Here is a 15,722-nt window from a genome sequence, read left to right as displayed (position 1 = left end):
TTTGGTATATATATTTGCTTAACCCTAACTTTTATTAGGTTAACCTAGCCGTCTTCAGAAGCATGGATCAACAACGTAAATTTTGTTGTTGGGTTCCCAAAACAAAAAGTTTGTGGATGTCGGGTCATGGTTTGATTTCTCGTTCGGTGATCTCGTGATTCCTTGTTTGATGATTTTGTGAAGATTGCAAATTTATAATCCCTTTGATGATTGGATGTTTCTGCAAATCAGGTTTGATTCGATACTTATTTTTGTTTACGTCTCAGAAATCGTTGTTGGTCAATACTTATTTTTGTTTTATTTGATTGGTGAAAACTCGATTCTCTTGATTACTCGTTGTGATGCAGTCATGGCTGGTGATAAGTTAGAACTATTCTTGTTCAATTTATTTAGAAAGAAAAATAGTTATTATGGCATTTCGTGTTTGGTTGAGTTGTGTTGAGTTTTAGGGTGTTATTTAGGCTTTTGCGGTGAGTGGGCGTCAGATTTGTGAAGATAGTGCTTATAATGGTGTTTTTATGAGAGAAGATAGTGCTTATAATTTGTTTTTTTGTTTGGTGAGTTAAGATAGTGTTTAACAATTTGTTCATTTGTTTGATGAGTTTAGATAGTGTTTACAATTTGTTTATGAGTCAATATTTTGTTCACAATTTCTTTTTTTGGAGTGTCAAAATAGTGTTCACAAGTTTTTTGGTTCTTTCAAAGAAAAAAAAAGTATTTCTTTTAGTTATTTGGTTAGTCAAGATAGTGGTCAAAATTTGTTTGATATGGTTTCATTGAATCGGTTGTTGCCTCTTCTTTGGTTTCTCCACTTCGGTAATACTATTAGTTGGTTTAATTTATGTTCAGGGTTAATTTATAACAAGTTTAAAACTTGCTATACGTTAACTTGAAGGGTAGTTGTCTAAGTTTGCATTATTGAGTAGGTTTTTTCGCTTGGCAAACTATGCTTCTAGTTGTTGCGCCGTGAGTTTGAGGGGAGATGATAGTTAATAAGTTGGTGCTACATTCTTTGACCATTTCAGTTTTTATGTTACTATAGTTTAGTCCATTAAATTTTACTGTATACATGTAACTTTTATTATTCTTCATTTTTTTATGTTACTATAGTTTAGTCATCTTCTTTGTTATTATCTCAAAAATTTTACATTGCTTGTTAACCGACAATATAGAGTTTCAGATATAATAAAGTTTGATTTATATATATTTTTAATGTAATAAAGTTTTACATATCATGCATTCAATGATGTATTGTCATATCATTTAATGAATTAAAAATACATGACTTATTAAAATAGTTGGAGTGTGTTTAATTAAAGGACAAATTAAATATGTGATTTTCATGATACTTATTTGTATATTTTAAAATTGTAGATGTCATCAAACGTATCAAACAACATTTTACGATCACTCATTGAGAAAGAAAAACTGTCTGAAACTAACTTTTTAGACTAACACCTAAACATGAGGATTGTCCTCACACATGAAAAAAAAAAAAAGGTGGATGTGTTTGATGAACCTATTCCTGAGGTGCCACCTGCTGGAGCTCCTAGCGCTCAGAGAGATGCTTTTAAGTAGAATCTCAATGACTCTGTTGAAGTCTCTTGCATCATGCTAGAAACCATAACTACCGAGCTACAGAAACAACATGATGGTATGACTGCATTCGATATGATCGACCACCTTAAGACTCTTTATGAAGAGCATGCTAGGCATGAAAGGTTTGATGTCTCCAAGGCCATTTTCTCAATTAAGTTGTCGGAAGGAAGTCTCGTAGAACCTCACGTACTCAAGATGATTGGGTATATTGAGAAACTAGCACGATTCCTCATGAATGACATGGAAATCTCTTCCAAAACTTGTAGCTATGTTAAGAAATGCCGAAGAGAATATGAAAGGAAAGGGAAATGCCATTTTGATGGTCAACAATGGAAAGTTCAAAAAACATCACAAAAAGCATCATGACCTTAAACTTATTAGGCTTCTTGTGATGATTTTTCAACTTTCCATTGTTCACCATCAAAATGACATTTCCCTTTCCTTTCATATTCTTTTCAAGAACTCAAGTTGTGGAAGAGATTTCCATGTCATTCATGAGGAAGTTCGTGACAAAATGGCTGAAGCTTTCTGGCAATGATTGCAATATAAGATCAACAACACGTTCCCGCTTAAGGGGTAAACCCGACCGCGCTAGGTTCTCAACATACCCAATCATCTTGAGTACGTGAGGTCCTACGGGACTTCCTTCCAACAACTTGGTTGAGAACAGCGCATTGGAGACATCAAAACTTTCATGTCTAGCCTTCTCTTCATTAAGGTGGTCGATCATATCGAACGCAATCATACCCTCGTGTTGTTTATGCAACTCGGGAGTCATGGTTGCTAGCATGATGCAAGAGACTTCCACTGAGTCATTGAGATGCTTATTATAAGCATCTCTCTGAGCCCTAGGAGCTCCAACAGGTGGCTCCTTAGGAATAGATTCATCAAGCACATACAACTTTTTCTCATGTGTGAGGACAATCCTCATATTTCTAAAAAGTTAGTTTCAGACAATTTTTCTTTCTCAATGAGTGATCGCAAAATGTTGTTTGATGCCATCTACAATTTTAAAATATACAAAATAAGTATCATGAAAATTACATAGTTAATTTGGCCTTTATTTAAATACGCTCCCACTATTTTACTCAAATCAAATGACCTTCAAACACCTGACTCGGAAAATCCCGTTGGAAGATTTTCTTGTGGGTTGAAATCCTTATTTCACCTTGTTCACCTTGTTTTTGAGTCAGCGGGGGCTGATCCCTCAAAACTCAGTTATTTAGGTAGGAACATTTCCAATTATATCATATCCAACTTTCAAATCAATTGGGCGAGTAACTCTTACTCAAATCTTTCATATAGACATTACCAAAATAAGTATAAAAAATATAACATATTTAATTAGGCCTTTAGTTAAATATGATCCCACTATTTTACTCAATTTAAATGACTTTCAACATCTTATACGAAAAATACCGTTGGAAGATTTTCTATATTTCACCTAGTTTTGAGTCGGTGGGGGGATGATCCCCAAAACAAGTTATTTAGATAGGAACTGTTTTCAATTGTAACTTATCCAACTTTCATATCGTAGGGTTAGTAACTTCTTACTTTAATCTATCACATAGATGTTTCCAAATATTGGTTCTAAATTTTTTTAATCTCATTAAAATCAATAACAACATGGTAAATGACATTACCTCACCGCAACTTACTAATATTGAAAAAACACTTCGCAAAGGTGAACCCACAAATTTTGATATTAGCCTTTTTTGGTTAGGGGAAATATATTTTCAAGAACTAAAATATGTGTTTAAGTTGTACCAAAAAAATGTGTTTATGAAGTATGTCTTGTAATTTATTTTTTATTGATTAAGTTCAAGGTTACCCACTACTAAATAATAATTATATTTTCTTTCCCTCCCTTCAACCGTGCAACCACGTCTTTGAAATTTGGCAATGTGTGCCAACAATTCTTGACGATTAACTGTGCCACAAGTTAACATTGTTACAGCACCACCCCCTCAATCATCCATCGTGTGCACCACTCTCACATTGTATAAAATAAAACTTAGTACTTATATATATATTCAACTCCTTCAACCTTTTGTTAATGTCTCAAAACCAGAAACAATGGCCACTTTAATCAACTTTATTATTCTCCTTCATCTTATCTCATTATGTTTAATTCTACCAACCTTAGCTAAAAATTCAGATTCAAAAAATGATTATAACAACGACCTATTAGACAATATTCCAACTCCAAGTTACAGCAACAACATCCCCAATAGTAACACTCCACAAAATGTTGCTGTCATGAACACAATTGACTCATGCTGGAGATCAAATTCAAATTGGGTTTCAAATCGTCAATCACTAGCAGATTGTGCAATTGGATTTGGCAAAGATGCAATTGGAGGAAAATATGGTGAGATATATGAAGTCACTGACCCTTCTGATGACCCTATAAACCCAAAAAAAGGTACACTTCGTTATGGTGTAATTCAAGCAGAACCAGTTTGGATAATATTTTCAAATGACATGGTAATTAAATTGAAAAATGAACTTATTGTGAATAGTTACAAAACAATTGATGGTAGAGGTGCTAAAGTTGAAATTGGAAATGGACCATGTATTACAATACAGGGTGTTAGTCATGTGATTGTGCATGGTATTAGTATTCATGATTGTAAACCAAGTAATCCTGGTATGGTTAGGAGTAGTATTGAACATGTTGGTTATCGACAAGGTTCTGATGGTGATGGTATAAGTGTTTTTGCTTCTTCTAATATTTGGATTGATCATTGCTACTTGGCAAGATGTACTGATGGACTTACTGATGTTACCCATGCCTCAACTCTTGTCACTATCTCAAATAATTACTTCACTCAGCATGACAAAGTAAGCAAATACAATGACTCGTTTTCCACCAACATTTGTATAAGGAATGAATAAATTATTTACTATATTTATGGTTTAGTTACATACTTTCTTTTAAAAGTATATTATTAGTGCAAAGTATTCATCGATTTTATCGATGATAGCGCCAAGAACTTGGTTGACCACCTTTTGTGGAATCTCCCTTACAAACTTCATTTTTTTCATCGACAAGCTTGAACTCGAGACATTGCTTAAGGGGTGCAAGTTGAGTTTCACACGGATTAAGTTAAATGTTATTTTTGCAGGTGATGCTGCTTGGACACAACGATGATTACAGTGCTGATAGAGTAATGAAAGTAACAGTAGCTTTCAATCGCTTTGCCAGTGGCCTAATAGAAAGAATGCCAAGGTAATTAATTATAATGATTAATTTTGTGAAGATTAAATAACAGTTTTTATATACATATTTGGTTAATGGTTGATGACAATTAAAATGCAGGGTAAGATTTGGTTATGCCCATGTTGTAAACAACCGATACGATGAGTGGATCATGTATGCCATTGGTGGTAGTGCTGACCCTACCATTTTCAGTCAAGCAAATTACTTCATAGCTTCAAAAAATTCTAATGCAAAACAGGTAATAAAGGAATTAATTTAAACTAAGTAAAGGGCACAAGTACTTAATTCATAAGATCGTAAAGGTTCAATCTACTAGCACCGACATTTTAAATTAAAGACAATGCTGGTGTCCGTGATGTGTCGAATGTCAACACAACATCAACACATGTAGTTACATTCAATCAGTTCTATTTTTTAATATTGTTATCGATATCTACATGTTAATGTTTTTTCTGGTACTTGTGTTATGTTTCATAGATTTCATTTTTTCATCTTATATTATATATACTTGAGTTGAGTATTGTTTATTTAATTGTGGCAGGTTACAAAGAGAGAAACCGATGGAAAATGGAAAAATTGGAAATGGAGGACTTATGGAGATGAATTCTTAAATGGTGCTTATTTTGTACCATCTGGTTATGGAAGTTGTACCCCATTATATTCATCATCTCAAAACTTTGTTGCTGCTAAGGCATCCATGGTGCCTTTATTAACACTCAACGCAGGACCTCTTGATTGTGTTGCTGACAAAGCATGTTAATTTCACCAAATATTTTAATTCTTGAAGCCTGCACGAATTTAGTATCTCGATTAGAAGGGATGCATGTACCAAGAATTATATGCCACATTCTTACAATTATTTTATATCAATGTTACAATGTGTTTAAGTCTGAGTTTGTGGTGAGAAAAATCACATAGGATTGTTTGAGATCAATTCTTATAGTGAAAATGAATTGAGTGCATAAATCAAAGAGTTTATTCTTGTATACTAACTAATCTTCTAACACCTTAAATTAATACTCATAACAATAAGAGGAACTTTGGAAAACTTTGAACGACTTATTTATTTAGTTAAATCATCAGGATACGTAAAATTTTGTAAAAAAAAAACAAGAAGCTACAATAGACTATCTTGATTGATGGTCTTTTGTGTACTATTATCTGAAAATTACTTAAACACTAACATGATTTGACAAAAATAAGAAAAAATACGTATGAATTGAATTTTGAAGCAAATGTATATGTTTTCATTTTCACTTTTTAATATAATATTTTTTTTCCTAATTGTATATTCTCTAACTGATAATATGTTCATCATTTCCAAATTATTATATTCTACATTCCATTTATGATAATAGTCAATACACTAATGTTGTAAAAATAACTTGATACACTAATGCCTTAACAAGGATGATGTGGTATAGACTTCTCTTAATATGTCTGAGATAAGTGCATTTATAGTTATTGTGGGACGATGAGAGTATTATAATTTGATTAAGTTTCTATAATAACTTACTAAATTATATTGACTTACAGAAAATCCTAACATGTGCCCTAGGAGCTCATATTAAGGAACTCATAATTTATGCCTAAGAAAACAACTGTTGGCAATGATTTTCATTTGTTTGGCGAGATAATTTTGTCTAGCAAAAATTGCAGAACACAAAATTTTACACGATACAACAGTAAAAGTTATGCAAAATATAAACTAACATAATTGTAAACATGTTGGGTTGCCTTCCAACAAGCGTTTGTTTAATATCATTAGCTCGACTCGACGCCTGATTTCAATGTTAATCTTGCAGCACAAGAATGGTAGCTACATTTTGCTCATCATCACCCAGATAAATTTTTAGTCATTGTCCATTTACAATTCAAATTAATTATGGCATTAGATCCTTAATTGTTACTCCTCCGTATGATTTCAGTTTTCAGACTATGAAGGGTACTGAAAACTTAGATTTAAGCTTCACAGAAAAGAGTCTTAATCTATAATTAAACATTTATACTTGATGTCGTGAAACAAACCATCTCCTTAATATTCTTTTATCATGGTATCTCTTCATCTTTTCCTTGAATTGGAAGAACTGATCAGAACATTCTTGAAAGGCATTTCCTGACGCGTTGAGATACTTCTTGATCTTTGATAGTTATCGCATTTTTGCACATGGGCATAGGCGTCTTTGAAGATTGTTGGCCAGTAGAATCATTCTTGAAGGACCTTTGCAGCAGTCCTTTGCCAAAGGATGTTTGCTGCTTCCTCTCAGTTCACACATCTTCTCAAAAGATTGCCAACCCCAATTTTGAAGAGATAATAAGGATAATTCCAAACATATTATGTAGCTTCCTGATTAATGAATTTCTTATTTTGATCCCAATTGTAATCTTCAGGAGTTACATTTGCCGCTTTGTAATTAGCCATATGTGTCAACCATTGTTTTTCTTGAAATTGCAAACAACTTATCATCCAGAAATTCTTCCATTATCTCCCTTTCTTTGTTTGTCACCTCATCATTTATTATTCTAGACAGATGATATATGCTGTTGGAACAAAATGTGTTTCACAATGAACCTTATTAAGTTTTGATGATAACAAGGTATTAAAAATTGTCAATTGGTTATTACTAATAATTGTTCAAGTGTACAGGACCAAAGGCTACTCAAGTTATTTCAATAGGTCTTGGAAGAACAATGAAAAAAAAGAAATTCTGAGCATCTGAAGAAAACTGCTCCTGAAGCTAAACTGCTCCTGAAGAGATGACGTCATCAGAAGCAGAAAGTCATCAGAAGCAAAAGTTTTCATCAGAAGCAATATCTTCACCAGAAGCTACATTTGATCCTTTAATCAAACTGAAGATTCAAAGTTGCTGATTCTCAATTCAGTCTTATCAAAAAAGAACGAAGAATTGAAAGGGAGGTATCAACGGATATATGGATAGCACTGAGCTCTTGTCTCTCGTTAATAGAGTTGACAAAGTACAAGTGTACAACCACTACCTCCACTACTCTGTTTTCTGTCTACGCTACAAGACAAAACAACAGCCATGCCTGCAGAATTGTACACTCAAGATGGGAATGAATTTGAAGTTTATTCTTCAAAGGACTACACCCAAATCAGGCAAAGGATCACTGGTGGATAATCAAAGGATTTCAAACGACTCTTTAGACGTGCTGATTATCTCAACGTCTCTTTCACGCCTCTATATAAAGGAGTGAAGACTTGAAGATTGAAGATAGAGATACATAAGTTTAAAAGCGTCAAAACTCTGTCAATTTGATTCTACAAAGCACACTGAATTTCTGCACTGATTTGATACATCTTAGAAATTCAAAGTCTAGAGTCTTTTCTGTATTGTATTGTGAACACCACTGATTGTATATCAAGTGTTCAATTCAAACTCAATTCTCTGTATTTTTGTTTGATTAGAAGTCTCTTGCCTGCGTGCTTGAGCATTAGAAGTCTCTTGCTTAGTGCTTGAGCATTGGAAGACTCTTGCGTGTGTGCTTGAGCATAGTTTTGTGAAGTCTCATACTTAGAAAGTATTGAGCAGTTGTAATCTTGTGATTATAGTGAAATCTCCTTGGAAGTGCAAGGGGGACTGGACTACTTCCGTGTTGTGGAAGGAACCAGGATAACTGCCTGTGTCTTTGTCTTTCTTTTCTCTGCTCTGTTCTTTTCCGCTGCAATCTGACTCTGATCATTTCATCAGAAGCAATCAAACTGCTTCTGAAGTTTTATCAGAAGAAGTATTTTTTTTAAGAGAAAAAGAAAACACAATTCAACCCCCCCCCCCCCCCCTTCTTGTGTTTTTCACCTTCAATTGGTATCAGAGCTTGCTCTGTTATCACAGCACTTAACCGTGTTACAGTTCAAGATCTATTAGAAAAACATGTCTGGAGATGAGGAATCAGTTACTACAAAATACACAAGTGTCAAGCATGACTATGATACTGCTGACAAGAAAACAGACTCTGGAAAAGCTCCAAAGTTTAATGGAGATCCAGAAGAGTTTTCATGGTGGAAAACTAATATGTACAGCTTTATCATGGGATTGGATGAAGAGCTATGGGATATACTGGAAGATGGAGTTGATGATCTGGATTTGGATGAAGAAGGAGCTGCTATAGACAGAAGAATACATACTCCTGCTCAGAAGAAGCTTTATAAGAAACACCACAAGATAAGAGGAATCATTGTGGCTTCTATACCTCGCACCGAATACATGAAAATGAGTGACAAATCTACTGCGAAAGCTATGTTTGCTTCTCTATGTGCAAACTTTGAAGGCAGCAAGAAAGTAAAAGAGGCTAAAGCTTTGATGCTAGTTCATCAATATGAACTTTTCAGAATGAAGGATGATGAGAGTATAGAAGAAATGTACTCAAGATTTCAAACTTTAGTTTCTGGATTGCAAATACTGAAGAAAAGCTATGTTTCTTCTGATCATGTTAGTAAGATTTTGAGAAGCTTACCTTCAAGATGGAGACCCAAAGTAACTGCTATTGAGGAAGCTAAGGATCTAAATACTTTAAGTGTTGAAGATCTTGTTAGCTCACTCAAAGTGCATGAAATGAGTCTAAATGAGCATGAAACCTCTAAGAAGAGTAAATCCATTGCTTTATCATCTAAAGGAAAGACCTCAAAGTCTTCCAAAGCCTACAAAGCCAGTGAATCTGAAGAAGAATCACCTGATGGAGATTCTGATGAAGATCAATCTGTAAAGATGGCTATGCTGTCCAACAAGCTTGAGTATCTGGCAAGGAAGCAGAAGAAATTTTTGAGCAAGAGAGGTAGCTACAAGAACTTCAAGAAAGAAGATCAGAAGGGATGCTTCAATTGTAAGAAGCCTGGTCATTTCATTGCTGATTGCCCTGATCTTCAGAAGGAGAAGTTTAAAGGCAAATCCAAGAAATCAAGCTTCAACTCCAGTAAATTCAGAAAGCAAATCAAAAAGAGCTTGATGGCGACCTGGGAAGATTTGGATAGTGAATCTGGTTCTGATAAAGAAGAAGCTGATGATAATGCTAAGGCAGCCGTTGGGTTAGTGGCAACAGTATCATCAGAAGCAGTATCAGAAGCTGAATCAGATTCAGAAGATGAAAATGAGGTATATTCCAAAATCCCTAGACAAGAACTTGTTGATTCTCTAAAAGAACTTTTATCACTGTTTGAACACAGAACCAATGAGTTGACAGATTTAAAAGAAAAATATGTTGATTTGATGAAACAACAAAAGTCAACTCTATTGGAACTAAAAGCTTCTGAAGAAGAACTCAAAGGGTTTAACCTCATATCAACAACATATGAAGATAGACTCAAGAGTCTTTGTCAGAAGCTACAAGAAAAATGTGATAAAGGTTCAGGCAATAAACATGAGATTGCCTTGGATGATTTTATTATGGCTGGAATAGACAGAAGCAAAGTTGCTTCTATGATCTACAGCACATACAAGAACAAAGGCAAAGGGATTGGATATTCTGAGGAGAAATCCAAAGAATACAGTCTCAAGAGCTCAAAACCTGAAGCTTCTGGTTCACAGGCTAAGATTACATCAAAGCCAGAAAACCTTAAGATCAAGGTAATGACAAAATCTGATCCTAAGAGTCAAAAGATTAAAATTCTGAAAAGATCAGAACCTGTTTATCAGAATCTGATTAAACCAGAATCTAAAATCCCAAAACAAAAGGATCAGAAGAACAAAGCAGCTACTGCTTCTGAGAAAACAATACCAAAAGGTGTCAGACCTAAAGTATTGAATGATCAGAAGCCACTCAGCATTTACCCTAAGGTACAAGGGAGGAAAAGTAAAACCTCCAAAACTAACCCAAAAGGACCCATGAAGATATGGGTACCTAAATCTGAATTGGCCAAAAATGCAGGTGTGCTTAAGGGCAAGAGAGAAACAAAGGTCATGGTACCTAGACAGCGGATGTTCAAGGCACATGACTGGAGAGAAAGCTTTGTTCCTTACCCTTACAATGAAAGATGGAGGAGAAGTGAAGTTTGGTGGCAACCAAACTGGAAAGATCATTGGTACATGTACTATTGGTAATTCCTCCATCTCAATTAATAATGTGTGGCTAGTAGATGGTCTGAAGCATAACCTATTGAGCATTAGTCAATTTTGTGACAATGGGTATGATGTAACGTTCAGTAAGACCAACTGCACACTAGTCAACAAGGATGACAAATCCATTACATTCAAGGGAAAGAGAGTTGAGAATGTCTATAAAATAAATTTCTCTGATCTGGCTGATCAGAAGGTAGTTTGCCTTCTGTCAATGAATGATAAAAAATGGGTATGGCATAAAAGGTTGGGACATGCTAATTGGAGATTAATTTCTAAAATTAGCAAGTTACAACTGGTCAAAGGATTGCCTAACATTGATTATCATTCAGATGCACTTTGTGGTGCATGTCAGAAAGGGAAAATTGTGAAAAGTTCTTTCAAATCTAAAGACATTGTAACAACCTCCAGACCCTTAGAATTACTCCATATTGATCTTTTTGGTCCAGTTAACACTGCATCTTTATATGGAAGTAAATATGGATTAGTCATTGTTGATGATTACAGCAGATGGACTTGGGTAAAATTCATTAAAAGTAAAGACTATGCATGTGAAGTGTTTAGCAGCTTCTGCACTCAAATACAATCTGAAAAAGAATTGAAAATTTTGAAAGTCAGAAGTGATCATGATGGAGAATTTGAAAATGAGCCATTTGAACTTTTTTGTGAAAAACATGGGATTCTCCATGAGTTTTCTTCTCCTAGAACTCCACAACAAAATGGGGTTGTAGAAAGAAAGAACAGAACCTTACAAGAAATGGCCAGAACCATGATCCATGAAAACAACTTAGCTAAACATTTTTGGGCAGAAGCAGTCAATACTTCATGTTATATTCAAAATAGGATCTATATCAGACCTATGTTGGAGAAAACAGCATATGAACTCTTTAAAGGAAGAAGACCCAATATCTCTTACTTTCATCAGTTTGGATGTACTTGTTACATCTTAAACACTAAAGACTATCTGAAGAAATTTGATGCCAAGGCTCAAAGAGGAATCTTTTTAGGTTACTCTGAAAGGTCAAAGGCATACAGAGTGTATAATTCAGAAACACAATGTGTTGAAGAATCTATGCATGTAAAATTTGATGATAGAGAGCCTGGAAGTAAAACTTCAGAGCAAAGTGAAAGTAATGCAGGTACAACTGATTCTGAAGATGCATCAGAATCTGATCAACCTTCTGATTCTGAAAAGTATACAGAAGTTGAATCTAGTCCAGAAACTAAAATCACTCCAGAAGCTGAGTCTAATTCAGAAGCAGAACCTAGCCCAAAAGTACAGAATGAAATTGCTTCTGAGGACTTTCAAGATAACACTCAGCAGGTTATTCAACCTAAATTCAAGCACAAATCTTCACATCCTGAGGAGCTAATCATTGGAAGCAAAAATAGTCCTAGAAGAACAAGATCACATTTTAGACAAGAAGAGTCATTAATAGGACTGCTTTCAATAATTGAGCCTAAAACTGTTGAAGAAGCTCTCACAGATGATGGATGGATATTAGCTATGCAAGAAGAGCTAAATCAATTCCAAAGGAATGATGTGTGGGATCTGGTACCCAAACCTTTTCAGAAGAACATTATTGGAACAAAATGGGTATTCAGAAACAAGCTGAATGAACAAGGAGAAGTAACCAGAAACAAAGCCAGACTTGTTGCTCAAGGCTACAGTCAACAAGAAGGCATTGATTACACTGAAACATTTGCTCCAGTTGCAAGATTGGAAGCAATCAGGTTACTTCTATCCTACGCAATTAATCATGGCATAATATTATATCAAATGGATGTCAAAAGTGCCTTTCTTAATGGTGTCATTGAAGAAGAAGTGTATGTTAAACAACCTCCTGGGTTTGAGGATCTTAAGCATCCTGACCATGTTTATAAACTTAAGAAATCACTATATGGCTTGAAACAAGCTCCCAGAGCTTGGTATGATAGACTAAGTAATTTCTTAATTAAAAATGATTTTGAAAGAGGACAAGTTGACACAACACTCTTCAGAAAGACTCTTAAGAAAGATATTTTGATTGTGCAAATATATGTTGATGATATAATATTTGGTTCTACTAATGCATCTCTTTGCAAAGAATTTTCTAAGTTAATGCAGGATGAATTTGAAATGAGTATGATGGGAGAATTGAAATTCTTTCTGGGAATTCAAATCAACCAAAGTAAAGAAGGAGTATATGTTCATCAAACAAAATATTCAAAGGAGCTTCTGAAGAAGTTCAAGCTAGAAGATTGTAAAGTGATGAACACTCCAATGCATCCAACCTGCACCTTAAGCAAAGAAGATACTGGAACAGTAGTAGACCAGAAGCTATACAGAGGTATGATTGGTTCTCTGTTATACCTCACTGCTTCTAGACCTGATATTTTATTCAGTGTATGCTTGTATGCAAGATTTCAATCAGATCCTAGAGAATCTCATTTAACTGCAGTTAAGAGAATCTTCAGGTATCTGAAAGGAACAACTAATCTTGGACTCCTGTATAGGAAATCCCTAGATTATAAGTTGATTGGATTATGTGATGCTGATTATGCTGGTGATAGGATTGAAAGAAAATCAACCAGTGGAAATTGTCAATTCCTGGGAGAGAATCTGATATCCTGGGCAAGCAAAAGACAAGCAACTATTGCTATGTCTACAGCAGAAGCATAGTACATTTCAGCTGCAAGTTGTTGCACACAACTACTTTGGATGAAACATCAGTTGGAAGACTATCAGATCAATGCTAACAGTATTCCCATTTATTGTGATAATACTGCTGCTATTTGTTTGTCAAAGAATCCAATTCTACATTCAAGAGCCAAGCATATTGAAATCAAACACCATTTTATCAGAGACTATGTTCAAAAAGGAATTTTAGATATACAATTCATTGATACTGAACATCAATGGGCTGATATATTTACAAAACCTTTGTCTGTTGAAAGATTTGATTTTATTAAGAAAAATTTGAACATGCATTTTGTGTCTGATTGAAAAATTGCTTGCCTCTGAATAAGAAGTTTGGTTCTGAAGTTTATTCAGGAGCATTTTGGTTCATCAGAAGCTCTTAACTGAGGTTCTGAGGAAAATGTGCTTCTGAAGATGACGTCAGCACTAAAACTTCAGAAGTGTTATTCTTTGCTTCTGAATAGCTTGGTTAGTGGGAACGTTGGTAGTTACTTTATGTAACAGCTGTCCCATTACCCAAAAAGTAGTTTTCTGAAGAGTCTCTGACGTGGTCTATCTGTATTGGAGTATAACAAAAAGGGCAATGATGTTTTTATTCGCTTTTTAACATACTTACACGCGCCCCCAATTTGTCATTAATGCTGTGTTTGTTTGTCCCTTCTGAATTACAAACGTTTTAATAAAAACACTAAGTCATTTCACACACTTCTCACTTCACAACAAACACTTTCTAATTTCTTCTCAACCCTCTGTGTAAGTAAGCACATTCTCTCAACCTCTCAAAACACCTTAGAACCCTAATTCTACTTCAAATCAATGGCATCTTCAAGTTCTGCCGGTGGTTCTTCATCGAATATGGATATAGACATTCCTGCTTATGAAATCAAAGGAAGAACTATGTCTATTGAGGAATGGGAGCTAATCATTCAAGCGGAAAATCCTGTGGATTTCACTTCTCTAACTCACCATGGGTGCGACTTGGTAAAATTCTACAAGAAGCAGAAGCTAATGAGTTACTTCAGTCTTCTCAACGGTCCTACTTATGAAGTGCTTGTCAGACAATTCTGGGTAAGAGCTTCAGTGTTTGACAAAGTTGCTGCTAAACAGGAAGAAGCTCAGATGATTCTGGTTGATCCTACTTTGGAGGGAAAAACCAGAGAAGAAATGGGTCTACTCGCCTTCACTGGGACTGAGATTAGATCAAACGTCATGGGGATTCCTGTAACAATCAATGAGCAAGTGATTGCTCAAGCCATGAGGAGAGATGCTGCTGGGACATACGATGGAGAAGAGATTCCTAACCCCAGAACAAGCCCTTGGAAGGAAATAGTAAACAACACTATCTACGGATCAAAGGATGCTAAGCCTTACAGCACCTTAAGCATGGAAAAGAAAATGCTGCTGAAGATCCAGAATGAAAACATTTTTCCCAAAGGTGGAGGAAGTGATCAACCTTCACTTGGTCACAAAGTCTTTCTGCATCACACCATCTCTCAGGAAACAACAATGAACGTTCCTAAGTATATGTTTAAATACATGATCAAGGAACTCAATAAGAGTCAGATGGAGAACAGGAAGTACGTTCCTTATGGAAGGCTGCTCTCCATAATCTTTCAAGAAGGAGGACTCCTAAGTGCCCTGAAAGACGTGGGTATTTATGATAATCAGAAGCTGGGAGCAGTCACAGGAAAAATAATCAATGGGGCAACTCTAGTCAAGATGAGGCTGATTTCAACATGCAAGAAACTAGATACAGATATGCATGAATCTGATGTCATATCTGATCTAGTCACTCATCACATCCCCATCTGCAAGAAAGATCCCCTGGATGTGCAAAGGGCCTACATCTTGGACTACTACAAAAGCTACAACAAGAAAATCAGCCTGAAAGATATCCCAGAAGAAATGTATGGTGGTGATCTGCCTGTGGCCAAAGGCAGAAAATCTAAAAAGAAGCAGATCACCAAGGAAGAATACCTTGCTGAAGATGCTACTGAGGTGGGTGCTCAGAAGCATAAGAAAGCCAAGAAGGAAAAATCTGCTATGTTCACCATTCTTGAGGAAGTGGAGGATTTGGATGATGTCCCTCTTATCAGTAAAAGGACAAGGAGTACTCAAGAAACAGCAGAACAGCCTGCTTCTGAACAAACTG

At 35.2% G+C, this 15,722-nt stretch overlaps 2 protein-coding genes across 2 annotated transcripts; one reads left to right on the top strand and one right to left on the bottom strand.

The window, feature by feature from the left end:
• Window positions 1-2,062: 2,062 nt before the first annotated feature.
• Window positions 2,063-2,530, bottom strand: LOC112419318 (uncharacterized). The gene has a single exon (XM_024776891.1). The coding sequence runs from the start codon at window positions 2,528-2,530 to the stop codon at window positions 2,063-2,065; it is 468 nt and encodes a 155-aa protein (XP_024632659.1).
• A 1,114-nt stretch (window positions 2,531-3,644) lies between these two features.
• LOC25486210 (putative pectate lyase 2) lies at window positions 3,645-5,810 on the top strand. Its single transcript, XM_013607421.3, has 4 exons — window positions 3,645-4,443; window positions 4,728-4,831; window positions 4,922-5,060; window positions 5,364-5,810. Exons 1-4 carry the CDS (start codon window positions 3,676-3,678, stop codon window positions 5,580-5,582), a joined length of 1,230 nt encoding a protein of 409 aa, XP_013462875.1. The 5' UTR covers window positions 3,645-3,675; the 3' UTR covers window positions 5,583-5,810.
• Window positions 5,811-15,722: the final 9,912 nt, after the last annotated feature.

Source organism: Medicago truncatula, chromosome 2 (genome assembly GCF_003473485.1).
Source record: "Medicago truncatula cultivar Jemalong A17 chromosome 2, MtrunA17r5.0-ANR, whole genome shotgun sequence".
Taxonomy (NCBI): domain Eukaryota; kingdom Viridiplantae; phylum Streptophyta; class Magnoliopsida; order Fabales; family Fabaceae; genus Medicago; species Medicago truncatula.
The sequence above is the reverse complement of the archived record's forward strand: the minus strand, read 5'-3'. Positions and strand labels throughout refer to the sequence as shown.